This window comes from Sus scrofa, chromosome 8 (genome assembly GCF_000003025.6).
Source record: "Sus scrofa isolate TJ Tabasco breed Duroc chromosome 8, Sscrofa11.1, whole genome shotgun sequence".
Classification (NCBI taxonomy): Eukaryota; Metazoa; Chordata; class Mammalia; order Artiodactyla; family Suidae; genus Sus; species Sus scrofa.
In genome coordinates, this window is record NC_010450.4 from 131,295,370 (window position 1) to 131,315,719 (window position 20,350).

General features: G+C 41.3%; 1 protein-coding gene across 6 annotated transcripts in view; it reads right to left on the bottom strand.

The window, feature by feature from the left end:
* The window catches only part of DMP1 (dentin matrix acidic phosphoprotein 1), a 34,161-nt gene that overhangs the window by 10,132 nt on the left and 3,679 nt on the right, over window positions 1-20,350 (bottom strand). The window contains exons 2-3 of one of the 6 annotated variants that reach the window (XM_021100483.1): window positions 17,521-18,082; window positions 4,266-4,429 (exon numbers count right to left, since the gene is read on the bottom strand). Coding sequence is in view for 4 of the 6 variants with exons in the window: in XM_005667010.3 (XP_005667067.1) it covers window positions 17,521-17,562 (42 nt within the window). In the remaining 2 variants the exon portion in view is untranslated. 6 annotated transcript variants of the gene reach the window in all.

The following is a 20,350-nucleotide window of genomic DNA, read 5'->3' on the forward strand; positions in this document are numbered from 1 at the left end:
CCCTAACAGACTTGTCACATGGACTTTCCTACACTGTGGGGAAGGCCCTACAGGCTGATTCCAGACTTCACTTTTGATGATCTGCGTCTTTAATAAATGTTAAATACACACTAAGCTGGTGACAAACGATCAAAGTCAGAGATTCCCTGTACATTAGGCTGTATATCAGCACCACCTGGGGAGATTTAAAGCCATGCACGCAGTCCACCACAGAGTAAGAAACCAGTTCACTGGGGGTGGGAGCAGGCATGGGTTTGTCTTTAAGGTATTCCAATGATTTTAACCTGCGATCTAAGAAATAAAACACCTTGCTCAATCATGTCTGAATACACTGAATAATGTCTGAAATACCGGGCCCAAGAAGTCATCTAGTCTTATTTTTTATTTAATTTATTTAAGAAACCATAAGTTCCCATCGTGGCTCAGTGGAAACGAATCTGACTAGCATCCATGAGGACACAGGTTCAATCCCTGGCCTCGCTCAGTGGGTTAAGGATCCAGCGTTGCCTTGAGCTGTGGTGTAGGTCACAGATGCGGCTCAGATCCCAAGTTGCTGTGGCTGTGGTGTAGGCTGGCAGCTGCAGCTCTGATTGGACCCCTAGCCTGGGAACCTCCATATGCCATGGGTGTGGCCCTAAAAAAAAAAAAAAAAAGAAAGCAGGAAAACAACATAAATCTCAAGATAAGGAGAATTGGGATCTTCCTCATTCCTACCTTCAAGCAGCTCAAATGGTCCCACAGAGTCTCCTGCTTTCTCTTGAGCATTACTGCTCGTCGACACAGCTGTTCTTAGTTCGTGCTATTTTCTTTATTCTAATTCAGCCTACTTCATATCAGCCCTTGTGCTTTGAAATAATTTTTATCTTTTTCAAATCCTTTGCCTATTATCAACAGAGAAACCATACGAAAATGTTCAACTGCCCCTAAAACACCCTAATTCAGTCGATATCACTTCTGAAGGAAACCAGAATATCTCATCCCCAGACGTGCCCCTTTGACGCAGAAATGGTTTTGAGGAAGAGCAGGTGCAAGAAGGGTGTGCCGAGCCTCCCTTTTCTTCCTGGAAGCGGGAGATAAATCCTGTGGGAAGACGCCCTCCCTGTACCTGAAGGGAAGACGGCCTCATCGCCAGTGACGGAGAATCAAGGCTGAAGGAAAGCTGTGCTAACAGTTCTTGTGAAACAAACTGGGCCTTCCTGGTCCCTTCTCCACCGTTTACTGCCCCCACCCCCCCAGCGCCCCCCCACCCCCCCCGGTCTTATCAATTCTTCACAAAGGTATGGTTTCTTTGTCTAAATGGTGTAAAAGCTTCCCTTTCTGGTCACTTCTTCAAATCCTCATTCTCTTAGGAAGGCACCCACATACATGCGACAATTTTAATAAACGTTGTATGCTTTCCTCTTGTTATTTTTTATCAAACTATAGTTGATTTACAATGTTATGCTTTACTTTTTATCTTATTATTTTTTAAATTTTTTCTCTTGTTAATCTCTTATGTCAGTTTAATTCCGAGGCCCAGTCAGAGACCCTAAGAGGGTAGAGGAAAATTTTTCCTCCCTACTCTTCCCTTTAGTTCCCATAATCAAAATATTTTTCTAAGCTCTTAGGTTCATTTCCTAAGGAAAGTTTCGCCCAAATATGACACTCTCAAAATAACTGTGTGCCCATGGTTTTGGCTTCACAGGTCAAATGATAATTAGGTGGCTCACCACTCTAACTTTCACAGGGAAATCTGAATACTATGATAATCATGTGCTCTGTAAACCAGCGAATATTCCAGCCTTGATAAAAAGCTAACAGATATTGAGTTCTCCTCCTATGTTTTCTTTCGCTTCTCTCTAATACAAACGACCAAAAAAAAATTGAGGATATACTCTACAGCAATGTATGTCATGTGTTTTATGGAGAAAATATTCAGTCTCTCAGGGATGGAATATTACAAAATCTAAGGAAGATGTCATAACCTGCTCATGCTTCTAGAAATACCATTTAGCACCTTGATTCAAGGTCACGATTTTCCAAACTGAAGTCTGATAAACAAAAATAAAATGCACCCTGGGGTCCTGAGTTACCTTCCCTAGAATGTAGTATTCATTTAAGCATTTAAGAAAGTCAGATCTTAAATTATTAGGTTTTCAATTAGCATTTTTGATGCTAATTGAAAATAATTCTACTTTGGCTAAGTGTTTTAGCCTACACCACAAAAAGAGTGGAAGCAGACAGGCAGATAATGTCCGCTTAATAATAAGCAGATAGCCTTATTCTGAGTAATACATTAGCAAAGTAGCTACGATCCTGAAAGATGAGTCCAGAACCCTTAGTTCTTCAGTGATTGATAAATGTCATTTCTACACCATACCTGTTGTCATTCTGCAGTGAGAGCCTGTAACAAAAGCAAATCAACAACTGCAATTGGAGTTCCACCCGTTTGTAAGGTAGTGTGTGCATCAGAGGCTTTCAACCTTTAGGAAGTGCTTTCGTGTAGCAGAAAAGATCTGGAGAAGGGAACTGCATTCCCGCCTCTCTGGCCGCCCTCAAGTGTGGCCAGAATTTCTCTGTGCTCCCAAGTAAGGAAACTTGTTCTGCAATTTCCTCCAAGTTAACATGCACTTGTTAAGTATATACCTTCTTTCATGTAAACTAAAGTGAAAGAGATAGACTAAAGAAATAACTAAAAACTTGAAAAATCATAGGCTCAATTTGCCATGCTTAAGTTGCATATTTTGGACTTAATGTTGTCATTCTTCATAACACTAACGAACAATTATCTCCATTTAATAGCAGTCCATAAATACCTATGGGTGCTGGAGTATATAGCACTAGGTAATAATGATAATAAGCTGGTTGTACAGAAGTAAAATTGCCCACTAACCACAACTTCCTTTAGCTAGAACTTGTTTCATGATGACTTTCTGAAAATCAAGTAGAATTGGACCAGGAAAAGAATTCTACCAGAAGTTCAGAAAAGCAAACACGAGTCAATGAACATTTCCACTAATTCCAATTACTGAGGTCAGCTACAATCGGTCCCATGTTAAACGCTTTGGACCGTAGTAAAGTAACTCCTAGGCGTCCTAAAGTTAAACATAGATGTGAAAGGCTCCTCAGCATCTGAAGCACACTGCTCCACATCGCCACTTTGGGGCTGGTAAGTGGACTAGTACCTATTAGAAAACGGTTGGTTTGTTTACATATTTTCATCAACCAGAGCAAAGGAGCATGGTCTACGTGGACCCCAGTTACACACAAAATATTGGTCGCCAGAAGTTCTAGCTCCTGAAGAAGACAAGTTGCTTGAAGTGTTGCTATTACACGTGGGATCTTCTAGATGTCACACACAAAGCAGTGCCTGACCACAGCTCCCGCTGTTTGCTGTGGAAGACACACTTCTGATATAGACGAAGAAGTGGAATAAATGCAGCAAAGAAAAATAGAGGTGGACAGGAGCATATATACTCCTAAGACTGCCACCCTAGGAACGGTTTCCAAACGACAGTTATAGTCAACATTTATTGAATTCTGATGGTATGCAGGGCATCGTGCTGACACAGATGCCCAGCTAAACCACAGAAAAGCTGTATAATTATCACACCCTTGGTTTATTTCAGTGGTCTTAGCATCTCCTTTCAGCTACTCAGTTCATAATGGATATTACTGGATTCTGTCTAGATGAATAGCATTAAATGACTTTCAATTTAAAAGGCTACATTTTGGAGTTCCTTGCTGGTGCAGCAGATGAAGTATCCTGCATTGCCACTGCTGTGGCACAGGTTTGATCCCTGGCCTGGGAGCTTCCGCATGCCACCAGTGCAGCCAGAAAGAAAATAAAAAGACTATGTTTTGAAAATCCTGCCACTCTAGTTTAGATTTTTTAATAATGTCATGTAGGCCATGAAAAAACTATATCCATAAAACCTAAATGTAAAAGATTTTTTTGTTTTGCTAATTAAAGCAAAACTTCAAAATGACCTTCCATCTGCCTCCTATTTAGTAAACTTTCTCTTTCAGATGCACCATGCAGAGATCTAATTAACATATTACTGAGCAGAGCACCTGGCTCTACTGAAGTCACATGTCATTTTAATATCATTACTGACTGTGGCATAAACCACAGGCACAAAATGGAATCATTTTTTTACCCCAGGCACATTTCTCCTCATCTTGCCCTGCGTGGCATAATGCCTCTCAACATGTATACAATTAATATTTTCCAAACCACACAGCAGAAGTCATTAAAAAAAAATTAAACAATGAAAATGTCTTACCCTCTTCAGTTCAAAAAGACTTTCCCCCAAAAGTCTCCACAATCAGGCTGAGGTTCTCACAGAGGAAATCTGTGACAATGAAGCCACTCTCGTGTGGATGTTGTGAACACTTCTCTGATGGTGCAGGAATTTAAACTCTGCTTCAGCTCCTCAGAGCCAATCAGCTGCAGACGGGGGGTAACTGACATCACAAGGTGTGACCGGGACTCCAGGACACCCACACTTCCTCCAGCTTGCAGAAGCAGATTTTCCCTAAAAAGCTCTTGTGGTTCCCAAATGACTAGACTAGTTTCCATTAAATTGAAGATCTTCCTAAAGCTTTATTTTGGTTTCTAAATATATGTCATTCACATCCATGTAGGCCTATGAGCATTATAAACAATGACAAGGTCTTCCACCCACTGGCAGATCCCAGCAGACATAAGGATGAGGAGAGGAGAGTCAGGAAGTGGGTAGTAAGTTTCCTGTTAATGTACATTTCCAGGTTGTACCTGAAGAACCTACTGAAATGCTAGATTGGTCTAGGTTGTTGGTGTTGAGAAGATGGGCTTTTACTCTTTGCTCTTTTCATCTTTTAACACCCTCCACTCCTCATTTCCTTCCTCTCATCTCCCGGCCCCCATCTACATACAAAGGGTCCAAAATTCTTCTTCTTTTTTAGGGTTGCATTTATGGCATATGGAAGTTTGCAGGCTAGGGGTCAAATCAGAGCTGTAGCTGCTGGCCACACCTACAGCCACAGCAACTGCCGGATACTGAATCCACTGAGCAAGGCCAGGGGTCGAACACACATCCTCATGGATACTAGTCAGGTTTGTTACCACTAAGCCACAATGGAAATTCCCAAATTCTTACTAATCTAACAAAGTATCCCCTTGCAGAATTAATTATGTGGTGATTGGAAACATTAAGGCACTACCCTAAGTAACTTTCATTTTACAGCGAAAACAATTTAAATCCTTGGACCTCCCTGGTGGCTCCATGGGCTTAGGATCTGGCACTGTCACTGCTGTGGCTCAGGTCACTGCAGCAGTGTGGCTTGGATCCCTGGTCCAGGAAATTCTGCATGCCACAAATGCAGCAAAAAAAAAAAAAAAAAAAAAAAAAAAAAAAAGGAAGGAAAGAAAGAAAGAAAGAAAGAAAAAGAAAGAAAGAAAGGAAGGAAGAAAGAAAGGGAAAGGAAAGCAAAGGAAAGAATTTAAAACCAACATTTCATTACTCCCTGCTAGTGCTTGCCACATTTGGTTTTTAATGCTAGTGAAATTAGAATTGGATTAAGATAAATCCACAAATAACAAGTGCTGGAGGGGCTGTGGAGAAAAGGGAACCCTCCTGCACTGTTGGTGGGAATGTCAACTGGTACAGCCACTATGGAGAACAGTTTGGAGATACCTTAGAAATCTATACATAGAACTTCCATATGACCCCGCAATCCCACTCTTGGGCATCTATCCGGACAAAACTCTACTATCCGGACAAAACTCTACTTAAAAGAGACACATGCACCCGCATGTTCATTGCAGCACTATTCACAATAGCCAGGACATGGAAACAACCCAAATGTCCATCGACAGATGATTGGATTCGGAAGAGGTGGTATATATACACAATGGAATACTACTCAGCCATAAAAAAGAATGACATCATGCCATTTGCAGCAACATGGATGGAGCTAGAGAATCTCATCCTGAGAGAAATGAGCCAGAAAGACAAAGACAAATACCATATGCTATCACTTATAACTGGAATCTAATATCCAGCACAAATGAACATCTCCTCAGAAAAGAAAATCATGGACTTGGAGAAGAGACTTGTGGCTGCCTGATGGGAGGGGGGGGAGTGGGAGGGATCGGGAGCTTGGACTTATCAGACACAACTTAGAATAGATTTACAAGGAGATCCTGCTGAGTAGCATTGAGAACTTTGTCTAGATACTCATGTTGCAACAGAAGAAAGGCTGGGGGAAAATGTAATTGTAATGTATACATGTAAGGATAACCTGACCCCCTTGCTGTACACTGGGAAAAAAAAAAAAAAAAAAAAAAAAAAGAATTGGATTAAGAGAAAAACTGGTTGGGTAGCATCCAGAGAAACCAGTTCCCAAGTGACTTTCTGCCATCCCTGTAACCTTCATGAGATGAATAAAATGGTATTGATCAGGACTCTTCCGGGAGTATCCTGCAGGTTGTGTGGGGAGGTGGAAATGAGGTGGGCATCTCCCAAGGAGCATGCTCAAGCAACAGTAGAAAGATCACTGAACAAACATTTAAAGAGTATTTAACTTCCCCAAGAGTGGGGATGTTCGCTTGGTTTACTGGTGTACATTGTCCTAATATCTAGGTTCCTGCATCATAATAAACACTCAATAGACCCTTTTATAAATGGCTGAATGAACTCGTTTAAAAGGGCCCAATTAGGGGAGTTCCTATTATGGCTCAGTGGTTAACGAATCCGACTAGGAACCATGAGGTTGCAGGTTCGATCCCTGGCCTTGTTCAGTGGGTTGAGGATCCGGCGTTGCTGTGAGCTGTGGTGTAGGTCGCAGACATGGCTCTGATCTGGCATTGCTGTGGCTGTGGCATAGGCCGGTGGCTACAGCTCCAGTTGGACCCCTAGCCTGGGAACCTCCATATGCCACGAGAGCAGCCCTAGAAAAAGGCAAAAAGACAAAAAAATAAAAAAATAAATTAAAATAAATAAATAAATAAAAGGGTCCAATTATTGGCTTGCCTGTAGTACCCACATGATTGAGTCTTTTTTTGAAAGTATTATGATTGTTGGAAATTTTTTTTGGTCTTTTTTTTAAAGGCCATATCCATGGCATATGGAAGTTCCCAGGCTAGGGGTCCAATCAGAGCTGGAGCTGCCAGCCTACGCCACAGCCACAGCAACAAGGGATCTGAGCCACATCTGTGACCTACACTGCAGCTCACAGCAACACCAGATCCTTAACCCACTGAGCAAGGCCAGGGATCAAACCTGAGTCCTCATGGGTACTGGTCGGGTTTGTTAACCACTGAGTCATGATGGGAACTCCCTGATTGGTGGAAATTTTAGTTGATGCTCCTACCTACCTGGTTCTGGAGAATTGGGGTACACAATGTTATCCAGGAAACTATCAAACTATCTAACTACCAATTTCATGGATTTTTAACTTTTTCACTGTGAACTCATGCAATGAGGTTGGGGCTAGAAAATGAAGAGGGGAGAGTTTATTAAAAGACCACAGTTCACAAGTGGAAGCTATAAATTCCCTATGTTCTGTTCTCGTTCTGAATTACACTCCCTGGTGGTTTCATAGGTCTTGACTGAGGTCTGCCCTAGGAGAAACTTATAATCTTATGTCAGAGCGGATTCTGGGAAGATTTTGGCAAGGGGTGTTACAGGACATTGTTTTAGAATCTCTCCAAATCCCCACATAAAAACAGACAGAGCAACGAGATAACAGAACTGAAAACCATGGATGACATGTACAACAAAACTAAATATTTTGGTCCTATTTCTGCATTAAAAACCACTTCCACACTTTGTATCTTAAAAAAACAAAACAAAACAAAACAAAAACACACAACTCTTTTACAATCTGGTGTAGCTAGGGCTGCAGTCACCTAGGGACTCAACTGGAACATAATATTCAAAACCGCTCTCAGATGGTTGTTGTCTGGGAGTTGGAACTGTTAGTCTGAGCACTTTAGCTCCCCTTTCCATGGCCTCTCCTGGTGATGTGACTCTTTCGCATGGTGGCTAGGTCCAAGAGCTGCTCCAAATGGTGCTTTCTTCACATTCTATTGGCCAAATCAATCACAGGGCCATCCCAGATCCAGGAGAAATAGTCGCTACCTTTTGTGAGGAGCAGAGTGAATGAACAGGGAGCAGAGGAAATGCCAAGGCCATTTTGGAGATGGGTGACCACACGACATGACAGGTTATAGCCGCAAACTCCACACAAAGTGCCTGAGGACAAACTACCAACGTCCACAATTCCAGTATCATCTGTGCAGGACCACGCAGAAGGAAACAACAGGCTATCTGATGGATACGAGAACAGGAAACCCCAACAGAGTCAATAATTACTGTTGGTAGATGCCAATGGTATATAATAAAATCTGAAGGATCTGGAGCAGTCTAGCCCGTAAGAATTCTCAAAGCAGCCACCATGGCTGCCTTCCAGGAGAGACCCGCATTACAGGAGAAACCACTTGGACTGGCATATAAACTGCACAAAATAGGTAAAGCAGAGAAGGCATAAATAAATGTGGGAGAGGAGAATGCATACAGCAAGTCTTAGAATATAAGCTGCTATATTTTTTAACAGAATGTAAAAAAAACAGAAGAAGATGAAAACTACCCTGAGCTCTGCTTCTTTATAGAAGTTCAGGAAAATCAATTTCATATAAAAAAAATAATAAAAAGCTATGGAGTTTAGATAAGAGCAGAAAACAAACAAACTTATAGACAATGAAAGCATACTGAGAATATATCAAAACCAAAATATTTTAAAAATAGCAAATAAAGAAAATAAATTAAGAAAATGGCACAATAGCTGAAAGACAACATAAATAAAATTAGAATAACTCAGATACGAAGTATTAGAAGCCAGGGAAAAAAGTGAAACAAAAGAAAAAATTTGAAAATGAAGACTAAACTAAAAGGAACAAACAAGGAAATAAACACAATGGGTAATTTCTTGAGAGAACTAGAAGGCAAAAAAAGAGGAAAATGTTTTACATTGAAAAGAAATAAAGAAAGAAAACATTTGGTAACAAGTAACATATTGAAGATAAGCAAGAAGATCTGAATTACAGATAACAGGAGCTCTGAAGAGGCCTTGATCAAAAGTGAGAGAACAGCAGAAATACTAAAAAATATGGTAATAAACTAATAGTAATGTCTATAATTCAAGAAAATTTCTCTGAGTTAAAAAAAGATTGAAAATCCATATTTAAAAATCACACCACGTATCTAAAAATATCAGCCCAGAATGACCAGCACCAGGACATATTCTAATAAAATTATAGGACTTTAGAGGAAAAGTCTTTGAGACTTCTGGGCAAAAACAGCAAGTGACTTACAAAGGGAAAGAATAGATTGTCATAAGATCCTTTGACAGCAATGCTTTAAGCTAGAAGAAAATGAAATACATATAGAAGACACTCAATATAAGAAAATGGGTACCAAGAATTTTATAGTAAGCAAAACTGATTTTCAAGTATAAGTTTTCAAACAAACTGGTGTTATCAACATGCAAGAACCTGAAACTTTTTCTGGAGAATCTACTAGAGAATGAGCTTCAGACTACCAAAATGACTAGAGAGATATCATAAGAACAGGTAGCAAGCATTAAACATATAACTACTTACAGAAATTAAATTATCATACTAAGTGAGGTAAGTCAGACAAAAACAAATATCATATGAAATCACTGATATGTGGAATCTAATAAAATTGATACAAAAGAATGTATATATGTACATTTACAAATGATTCACTTTCCTGTACACCTGAAACTAACATGATATTGTAAATCAACTATATTCCAATAAAATCTATTAAAAATTTAAAAACTCTAAAAGAGCAAGTATAGTATGTAATGATTACATACTCGGCATAGATATAGTACAACTTTTTAAAAGGTGGGGAGGTTAAAGAACACATGCAAAGATAATTTCAAATTTCCTCAATAATTATGCTAGTACATGGCTGGTTAGCTCAGTTGGTTAGAGTGTGCTGCTAATAGTAATTATACTGGTGATAATAATAATAGTATTCTGAAAATATGGCTGGTGTAATGTGGGATAAAGTAAATTAGTAATTATAAATCGTTCAGTTTCTTTCTATCAATGTGCCCTTGAGAATCAGAATTTTCAATATGCAAGAAAAGAGACACAGGTTTGATTTAGAAGAGGAGAGATAAGAAATCCTGTAATCCTGGGAGTTCCCGTCGTGGCGCAGTGGTTAACAAATCCGACTAGGAACCATGAGGTTGCGGGTTCGGTCCCTGCCCTTGCTCAGTGGGTTAACGATCCGGCGTTGCCGTGAGCTGTGGTGTAGGTTGCAGACGCGGCTCGGATCCCGCATTGCTGTGGCTCTGGCGTAGGCCAGTGGCTACAGCTCCGATTTGACCCCTAGCCTGGGGACCTCCATATGCCACGGGAGCGGCCCAAAGAAATAGCAAAAAGACCAAAAAAAAAAAAAATCCTGTAATCCTGAATTTAAATGGAAAGCATTAAGGTTTACTCAGGAGTTATGAACACACACACACCCTACATGTATATCTTAGCTCTGTCCTCATAGACACCAAAACAATTACAAACACAATATTAGTGTCCTTAACACCCAAATTGTAGCCTAGCACCTGGGCCTCTTGGGGAATTAGTTGATTCCCAGTCTTTGGCAAGAAACGTACAAGATGAGTCTAGAACATCTTGTTATACCAGATTATAAGAAAACTATCAGACTGTTAGGATGCTGTCAGAGGTACTCAGCGACCAAGATGAGTAGCCCCCACCAGCCAGAGATGGAACAATGAAATTTTTAAAACAGACAGGAATTGGAGTTCCCATTGACATTGCCACAGCTGTAGTGTAGGTCATAGCTTTGGCTTGGATTCGATCCCTGGCCTGGGAACTTCCATATGCCACAGGTGCAGCAGCAGCAGCAGCAGAAGAAGAAAAAAGACAGTAATGGCAACAAATAATTTTAAATCTGTTTATAATAATATTCCAAAAATAAAACACTAACTGGTCACCGTAGGATGGTGAGAGGGAGCCAATTCATTATGTAGAAAGTTTGTAAATAAATGAAAAGAATAAGGTATTTGTTCAGCCCTATGTGAACTGAATCGAATTACAGATGAAAAGAAGCATATCTTTATAAAAGTTATCAAATTGAAAGGAAATGATAAAAGCCCCCATTGGCAGCCCTCAATGAATTCGTCAACCTAGCCTTGCATATCAATGGCTCACAAGATGAGAAACGGTCAACCTAGGTGCTTCCTGATGAAAGAACACAACATCACATAGAGTCTGCCAAGTGGATCAGATCCAAGGGGATCCAACCTTGGGATCCAGCTGCCAACTTGTAGGAAACACAGACAACAAAGGAATATTTTGAACTGCATCATGTATATAATCAATAAAATTTAGATTGTGGGAAGCTCTATAAATACCTCAGGTTCTTCAACAGATAAATTATTAGGAAAAGAAAGGGAAGAAATGGATATGTAACTTAACTGATTTTGAGAATTAAAATACATGGCAGTCTTTTTAAATAGACACAGGCCTAGATTATAGTGTCAGGCTTGCACCCTTGACTGATGAAATTATGAAAACCAAGGAAGCGGTTTTTGTAAAATTCAGGATTACTTTTTGGGAGGTGAAGAGTGTTGAGCAGGGGTGGAGCACATGGGGGGTTTCTGGGGTGACTGGAGACACGCTATTTCTTGACCCGGACAGTGCTTACAAGAGGATTCACTTTATAATAATTCATTTAACCTACGGACTCATTCTGCAGAGTTTACCATATCTGCAGTTATTTTTATAATAAAAGTTTTAAATTTTTTCAACTGTCACACATCAAATATGTTTACATCCATAAGTTTATGCATTTACAATGATACCGAAGCAAAAAATACATTTATAAAACCCTTATGCCCAACACTGAAGGATGCTGAAGAAAAAACTCATTGTTTTAAAATTTTACATAAAGGAAAGTGATTAAGCATTTATCCTGTCTTTCATTTATGAATTATACCCCTGGGTAACAGCTTAGGAGGGTTCTCTTTAAAGACATGAGTATAGGAGATCCCCTCGTGGCTCAGCGGGGCCAGTACCCATGAGGACGTGGATCTGATCCCTGGCCTCGCTCAGTGGGTTAAGAATCCAGCATTGCCGCGTGGTGTAGGTCGCAGACTTGGCTCAGATCCCACATTGCTGTGGCTGTGGTGTAGGCTGACAGCTACAGATCCAATTCGACCCCTAGCCTAGGAACCTCCATATGCTGCAGGTGTGGCCCTAAGAAACTTTAAAAATAAATAAATGACATGAATGTAGAAAGAATGACAATTAGAATATCATCATTTTATTTTTTTCTTTTTTGCTTTTTAGGGCCACATCTGGGGCATATGGAGGTTCCCAGGCTAGGGGTTGAATCGAAGCTCTAGCTGCTGGCCTAGACCAGAGCCACAGCAACGTGGGATCTGAGCCAAGTCTGCAACCTACACCACAGCTCACAGCAACGCCAGATCCTTAACCCACTGAGCAAGGCCAGGGATCCAACCAGCAACCTCATGGTTACCAGTCGGATTCGTTTCCACTGTGCCATGACGGGAACTCCCCTCATCATTTTATAAACCAAAATCAAAACACAAGCTCAGTCAGTAGACTCCAGACCGGGAAAATGTATAGGACAAACAACCCAGTTCTTTCAGCAAATAAACTGCAAGTAAGAGAGCAAGGAAGAGAAAGAAACTTATAGATTGAAGTAGACCTGGCAACAGCTAATAGTATGTGAATTTTATTTGTATTTTCATCCCCCAAAACAAGTTGATAAATGAGTTATGAAACAATTGAATATGTTCAACCCTGACTTCAAATTTAATGCTTTTTAAGAATTATACTTATTATTATTAGCATGATAATGGCATTATAGTATTTATCTAAGAGTCCTTAACTTTAAGAGATTGAAATGCTATGATGTCTGGAATTTGCTTCAAAAAAATGAGAGAGGGTAAGTGGGTAGGAAAACAGATGAAACCAGTTTTGACATAAGTTGATCACTGCTGAAGCTAGGTATGAATAATACTGGTTTATTATACTATTTTCTCTAATTTTGTATATTTCAAAATTTTCCATAATGAAAAGTTATGGATAAGAATTGTATCTGATACTTAATCAGGCCTTCAGTACCCATAGAATTATCAAATGTTATACTGTATAGAAAATATTCGTATTTCATTATATCAATATGAATTCAGGGTTCTTCACAATTAAGGATAATTTTATAAAAATTGCAAAACCATAATCATTAAAAGCTTTGTTTAAGAATTAAAAGTAGAGGCTATACTACTTAAGTATATGAAATTCAGATGGAGTGATTCATTTTTATTGCATATGAATTGTATTCATTAAAATGCAAACTCAACATGATAATGAGTATTCAATAACATGCATTGATTAAAAGACTACTCGCATTCCATTGTGATAATGTGTGATGCAGCCATATCTGAAGGCAAAGGGGAGAGATGCAGTCCTGAGCTGGGCGGGGGCATCCCAGAGAAAACTCTACATTGTAGAATGAAGAGCACACATGTTTGGTGGTCAGCCAGATTTTCTGCTTGCCTGCCAGAGCCGCTGTACTTAAGAACGTGTTAAAAAGATTTAAAGAAAAAGAAACTCGCCAATCAGCAGATCCAGCTCAAAGAAAGCTGAGTTGCTCTTATTGGTACGTTGCACTGATGGTCTCATTTAACGCTTAGGTCAGCCCTGTGGGATAGGTACCATCTCGATTCAAAATTATAAATGAAGAAACTGGAAGTTATGTAGCTGGCACAAGGTCACACAGCCGGCAAATGACAGAGCAGGGATTCTAGAATTTATACTCTTGAAGTTGCCCATCTCCAGGAGACACACGCAAGCTCCTGGAATGGTCTCCTTAGTACCCTTCTCACTTGGCTCATGCCAGGGAGAAGCCATGCCCTCATTATGTGCCTTCGTGTCGTGAACAGGAAGTGGCGGTAACACAGGTGTCCCGCAGTCCTCTCCAGGGAAGTCTCCTTTCCTCTCCTCCACTCTCTCCCTTTAAAGGCTGGGAGTAGGTGAGCTGCAGCACGTTTCACCGTCTCCGGGTCTGCCCTGCACACATGACCTCTCCCCTCAAGTTTCTCGGACATTAGGGACTCTTACCTCGGGCCCTATTTCAAGGTTTTCAGGCTTCGCCACCTCGTTTAACAGTCTCTTGTATTTTCTGTTCTCACCACTCGACGGGAAACCTCCCTGGGGGCAGTCCCCGCAAGAGCCTGCTGTGTGGGGCGCGGTGGTGAGCATGGATGGAGACAGAGGGTGTACGAGCCCTAACCCGCGCCTGGAGGAGCAAGCTTTCCGGAGCAGCATGTCCAACAGAACTTCCCGGGATCATGGAAATGTTTTATATTTGGATGGTTCAGTGTGGTGGCCAGTAACCTTTTGTCATTGAGTCTTTTAAAAAAAATGATCATAGTTGATTTACAATGTTCTGTCGATTTCTGCTGTACAAGTGACCCAGTCATACATACATACACATTCTTTTTCTCATATTGTCTTCCATCATGTTCTATCATAAGTGATTAGATAGAGTTCCCGCTGCTCTACAGCAGGACCTCATTGCTTATCTATTTTAAGTGTAATAGTTTGCATCTACTAACCCTAAACTCCCAGTCCATCCCACTCCCTCCCCCTCCCTCTTGACAACCACGAGTCATGTATGTGAGTCTGTTTCTGTTCTGTAGATAGGTTCATCTGTGCCATATTTTAGAATCCACTGTCATTGAGTCTTCAAATGTGGCTAGGGGAACTGTGGAACTGGGTGTTTAATTTTGTAACTAATTTAAACTTGAATGGCCACACAAAGCTAGTGATTACCATATGGGGCAGCACAGATTTAGAGTGAAAGTTGGCAATTCTCTCAATCTCTGTGATAAGAGCATTATTGATCTAGGTATACACAGGATGCCACAGGAGCACAGAAGAGAAGCATTTAGCTCAGCCTGGCACAGAAAAAAGTAGGACCAAAGAAGCCGATCAATGGTCAGACAGGATGCTAAGTGAACGCAAATGTGTAACCCAGCAATTCTGTTCCCAAGTATCCACCCATGAGAAATGTACACTTGTGTGCACCACAAGACACAGACAAAAGTGTTCCGAATAGCGTTTTTCACAAGAGCCAAAAAATGGAAATAAACAATGTTCAACAAATTGTCATACATTTTATATAATAGAAAATGTACACCCATGAAAGTGAAAAAAACCCCAAAATTTTAGCAACATACATAATGAAAAACAATGTTGAGCTAAAGAATATAAACATCAAAGATACCATATTGTATGACATACAGAGAGAGAGAGAGTTCAAAAAGTAGCAAAACTAAATGATGGTATTTTAGTATGCATGTTTAGGCGGTAAAAGCAAAAAGCAAAGAAGCAAAAAAGAAAAGCAAGGACGTGATTACAGAATCAGGCTGAGTTGCCTCAGGAGCAGGGAGGGCCTGGAGGTGGGGGAAGGACAAGGAGGGGCTCCTGGGGGGCTCAGAGCACTGTTTCCTAACTGGGATGGCGGGTACACACGCGTTTGCTTCGTAAGGCTGTTAAAATTGTGCATTTGTTCTATGCCTCTAGGAGAGTGCTATATTTCATAATAAAAAGTCTTTAAGATGCATACTGCTTTTAGAACATTAATACTCAATAGGATCTTTAAGAACAGTTCTGTGTAGAACGGACAAGCAATGAGGTCCTACTGCACAGCACAAGGAACTATATCCAATCACTTGTGCTAGAACATAATGGAAGATAATATGAGAAAAAGAATGCATATTTATATATGTATGACTGGGTCACTTTGCTGTACAGCAGGAATGGATAAAACATTGCAAATCAATTATGCTTTAATAAAAATTTTTTTAAAAAAAGCAGCTCTGTGAGCTCATCATGTAATTTCACCATTGTAATCTTCAGTAAACACGTGCTTGTAATTTTTTTATATCAGAATTTTTGAGTTTTTAAGAACATTTCTTTCTCTTCTCCACAGTGGTAGTTAAATTAATTCTTTGCTTTGAGGCTTGGTAATGAATTAAAAATTTTTTTTTAATTCTCCTGTTTGTGAGACCATTTGAAAATTTCATCTGGCTATTTGGAGACAAATTAGGAATTTACAATCCCACAACGTGGTGATTTGAAAAAGGTTGCTATATCAGTCTGCCCCAGAAACTGGTTCCTTTCGAATCTGGAGCCCTCAGGATGTTCTTATCTTGGAGAAAATTGCTAGTAGACTAAGAATGAATAACACTGAGGGCATCATGTCCCTCATTTTCTTTGCCAACCTTAAATAATGCTTCGAATAGATTACAGGCATCAGTTCTCCAAGTTTTCCTTCTTGGACTTCCTTTCTACACCCTCCATGTGCCAACACAAGGATTCCAAAAGAGACAACTCTTAATTTGTGGAAGGAAAAAGATTGGTTTGGAAAAAGAGTAACGCAATCTGAAGGTCTTTTAAGATGCATCTCGTACAGCAGAAACTGGCACAACATTGTAAATCAACTATAATTTTTAAAAAACAAATTTTTAAAAGACGCCTTTACTGTCCGTGACAGACTAGCGGCAATCCTAACAGAGATGTGTGCAAACCTTCGTGGACATGTCTGATGAGATCAAAGGAGTGATGGCGTCAAAACGTCTCAGATTCTATGAAACGCCAGGCAGGGACTGTCATATCTGGACACAAACATACACGGTGGAGCATACTTCCTCCCTAATGCTTTATTCTTACCTTTACCAGTGGCTCTTTCATTTGCTGAAAAGGTGTGTCATTTTTGGCAAACCAGATTATGGATAATTACATTTCTCTAAGAACAATGTTTACATACAAAAAAATTACCAAATGCAGCATCAACATGTTAAAGGATAATAGGAGAGTGATAAAACGGGATTTCTGACTTGTCAATTGCCTCAGCTGTATTTCGCCACTCGGGGGTATCTGAATTTGATGACCGGGAGCATAAAATCACCATCAACACTTTGACAAGACTGATTATTACACAGACGGGCAACATGCCGCTTAGCTATGCATGAAGTTTCATGTGAAATTTTCCTGTCTTCAGTCCTTGGCTTGATCTATATGTTTAAGAATCCACATGAATCAAATTAGAGATGTCTCGGAGTTCCCGTCGTGGCGCAGCGCAAATGACTCCAACTAGGAACCATGAGGTTTCGGGTTTGATCCCTGGCCTCGCTCAGTGGGTTAAGGATTCGGCATTGCTGTGAGCTGTGGTGTAGGTCACAGGCGCGGCTCGGATCCCGCATTGCTGTGGCTCTGGCTCTGGCTGGTGGCTACAGCTCCGATTGGACCCTAGCCTGGGAATCTCCATAAGCCGCAGGCGTGGTCTAGGCCATTTGTAGTCCCGCCTGCATTGGGTGGTTTTAGTTTTCCACTGACCTTAATCACAAGGCATCATAATTCTAAGAGGCACCCTAACAGATTTCCTGTATTCCCGACATTCTCCTTACCTCCACTGCGGAAGAGCAGTTCAGTCTCCCCTTGGTAGTCATGATCAGTCACCCCAGCTGACACTATAACTCTCCTTTTCACCTGACATTTCAGAGGCACCAGGAGCTCCGAGTAGTCAGGTGGCAGTATTAACTTTCAATTCAATGGAATCCTTGTTGAGTCTCCTGATGGAAGCATTTCTCCCTCTGGAACTAAGACCTATGGATCAGCGAAGCATAAAGTCACAGAAACAAGAAGCAAAAACTTTGCTAGTAGGTCACTAGAGGTAATAGTCAGTGGTGCCACTCCCATTTCCACCCCTTGGTCACTAGATTCATGAATCCTGGCTGTCACAGAAAGAGCACCATATAGCGGACACTGATTTAGAGCCTTACCTGAGAGAACCTTACCAGAGCCCTGAAAAGTACTGCCGCCTAGCTGGCCTTGTCACTGAGTCTTCAAAAGGCCATTCTACCATTTTATTGAGCCAGCTACTTTAGGATGGTGGAGAACATGGTAAGACCGGTAAGTTCCATGAGCATGAGTCCACTGTGGCACTTCTTTTGCTGTGGTTTGAGTCCCCTAATCAGAAGAACCCATGGAACATCGTATCGGTGAACAAGGTACTCTGTAAATTGTGGGTGGTCTTGACATAAGCACTGTATGCAGAGAGGGCAAATTATAATCAGAGTGGCTATTCCTGTAACAGCAAAACACTGCCCCTTCCGTGAGGGAAGTAGTTCAGTTAATCAACCTGCACTAGGTCACCCTGGGGAATGATGCCATATGGGGACTCAGTGTTAATATCTGTTGCTGGAAGACTGGGTACTCAATGGTGGCCATGGCCAGTTGGCCTTGGCGCGAGGGGGTCCGTGTTGCTGAGCCCGTGTGTAACCTCCACCCCTGCCATCATGGCCACTTTGCTTATGAGCTCATTGGGCAATGACTCGAGGGCTGGGAAAAGAGGCTGACTGGTATCCACAGAATGTGTCATCCTAGCCTATTGATTATCATCAGCCTCCTCTGCTGACATCACCCTTTGGTGAGCATTCACGTAGGACACAAATATCTTCATGGCGTTGCCCACTCAGAGGGATCTATCAACATACTTCAATTTTCTAGTCATGTTCCTGCCAAGTCCCTGATCATCCAGCCAAGCCATGGCCGCAGCCTAGGAATCAGGATGTAGTTGCATGCCTGTCTTTCTCTCCTCCAAAGCAAAACAACCAAGGGCACTGCCCAAAGTCCTGCCCACTGGGAGGGCTTGTTTTCTCCACTATCCTTAAGGGATATCCCACTAAGAGGCTGTAGTGCTGCAACTGTTCGCTTTGGGGTGGTGCCTGAATGTTCCATAGAACCATCAGTAAACCAGGCCTGCGTCTTCTCCTCCTCTGTCAGCTGGTCATAGGGAATGTCCCCTGAGGTCATATGCACAGGCTGGGAAGGAGGAGGTGGTATAGCATGAGCAAGGACCATGGGCTTTTGGGCCACTTCTTCATGCAACTTACTTGTGCCTTCTGGGATCAAGCCCAATCATGTAAACACCACTGCCATTTGATGAAGGAGTGTTGCTTATGCATGCCTAACTTTATAGCTTTGTGAGTCAGAGAACACCCCCACACTTGTCTGGAGGGTCTAAGGCATTGTGATACAGAGAGTCAGTCTCAATTTACAACCCAGGTGCAGGGTTGTAATACAATAGTGCACATCAATCTTAACTTTGCACTTTCCAAGGACACAGGAGCCTGGGTCTACTTCATAGTCCAAGCCTGATGTCCACCCCTTCAGCCACAGTCCAGCTTGGCTTTGAGACTTTCAAATGCTGCTTCATTTAAATATATTACCCTTTCCCCAAATCCTATAATAGTTCTACATTTTCCTTGGCTAAGATTCCTGAGATTGCTCTGGTGAGTGGTCTCCTTCCTTAAAATGGGTTGGGAAGCTTGATAGTATCAGACAATAGGTTTGCTCCTAGTCTTCTCTTTTTTTTTAATTTTATGATTTTATTTTTTCCATTATAGTTGATTTACAGTGTTCTGTACAGCAGAGTAACCCAGATATATAGATGTGTGTGTGTGTGTGTGTGTGTGTGTGTGTGTGTGTGTGTGTGTGTGTATTTTATCTTTTTTTCACATTATCCTCCATCATGTTCCATCACAAGTGACTGGATATTGTTCCCTGTGCTATACAGCAGGATCTCATTGATTACCCACTCCAAATGCAACAGTTTGCATCTATCAGGCTGGGACCATTCTAATCAGTATAGATATTAGAATGAGATGAGGAAGTTACACAGAAGCCAGTTAGAGCAAAGGGGATTGTCCCTTGGAGACAAGGTAAGAATCCACTAACAGAAATCATGATATGAGGGTAAGACACAAGAAGTAAAGGTGCTTTGATGCCAAGCCTAAGTGTTGGTCTGGTACAGCCTGAGAATTTTCGGCCTTGAGTTCAGAGCTGTCTGAAGATAGGGAGATGGAGTTAGGATAGCAAGGAATATTCATTGGCTTCAACCGAGAAAAGTACTAGGGAGGCAGGAACTATGACCCCGCTGGTTGTGAGCAGGCAAAAGAGCCAGGGATGTAAGTGCAAGAGCAGCAGCCTCTGACTTAGGGAGTTGATGGGGCCTCACCCTGGGAGATGGCCTGGGAATGAAATTCTGTGAAGGACAAAGTGCTTCCTCCCCCACGGGCACTTCACCTCTTTGAAGGGAAAATGCTAGGGAGGAAAAGAAGGAAAGAATAAAGGGAGGACGGGTATAGCTGGTGGCAAAGCCCAAAATAACGGACTTGGGAGTCAGGGAAGCACCTGATGATACAGCCGTGTACATGCAGGTTTCATGCGCGAATT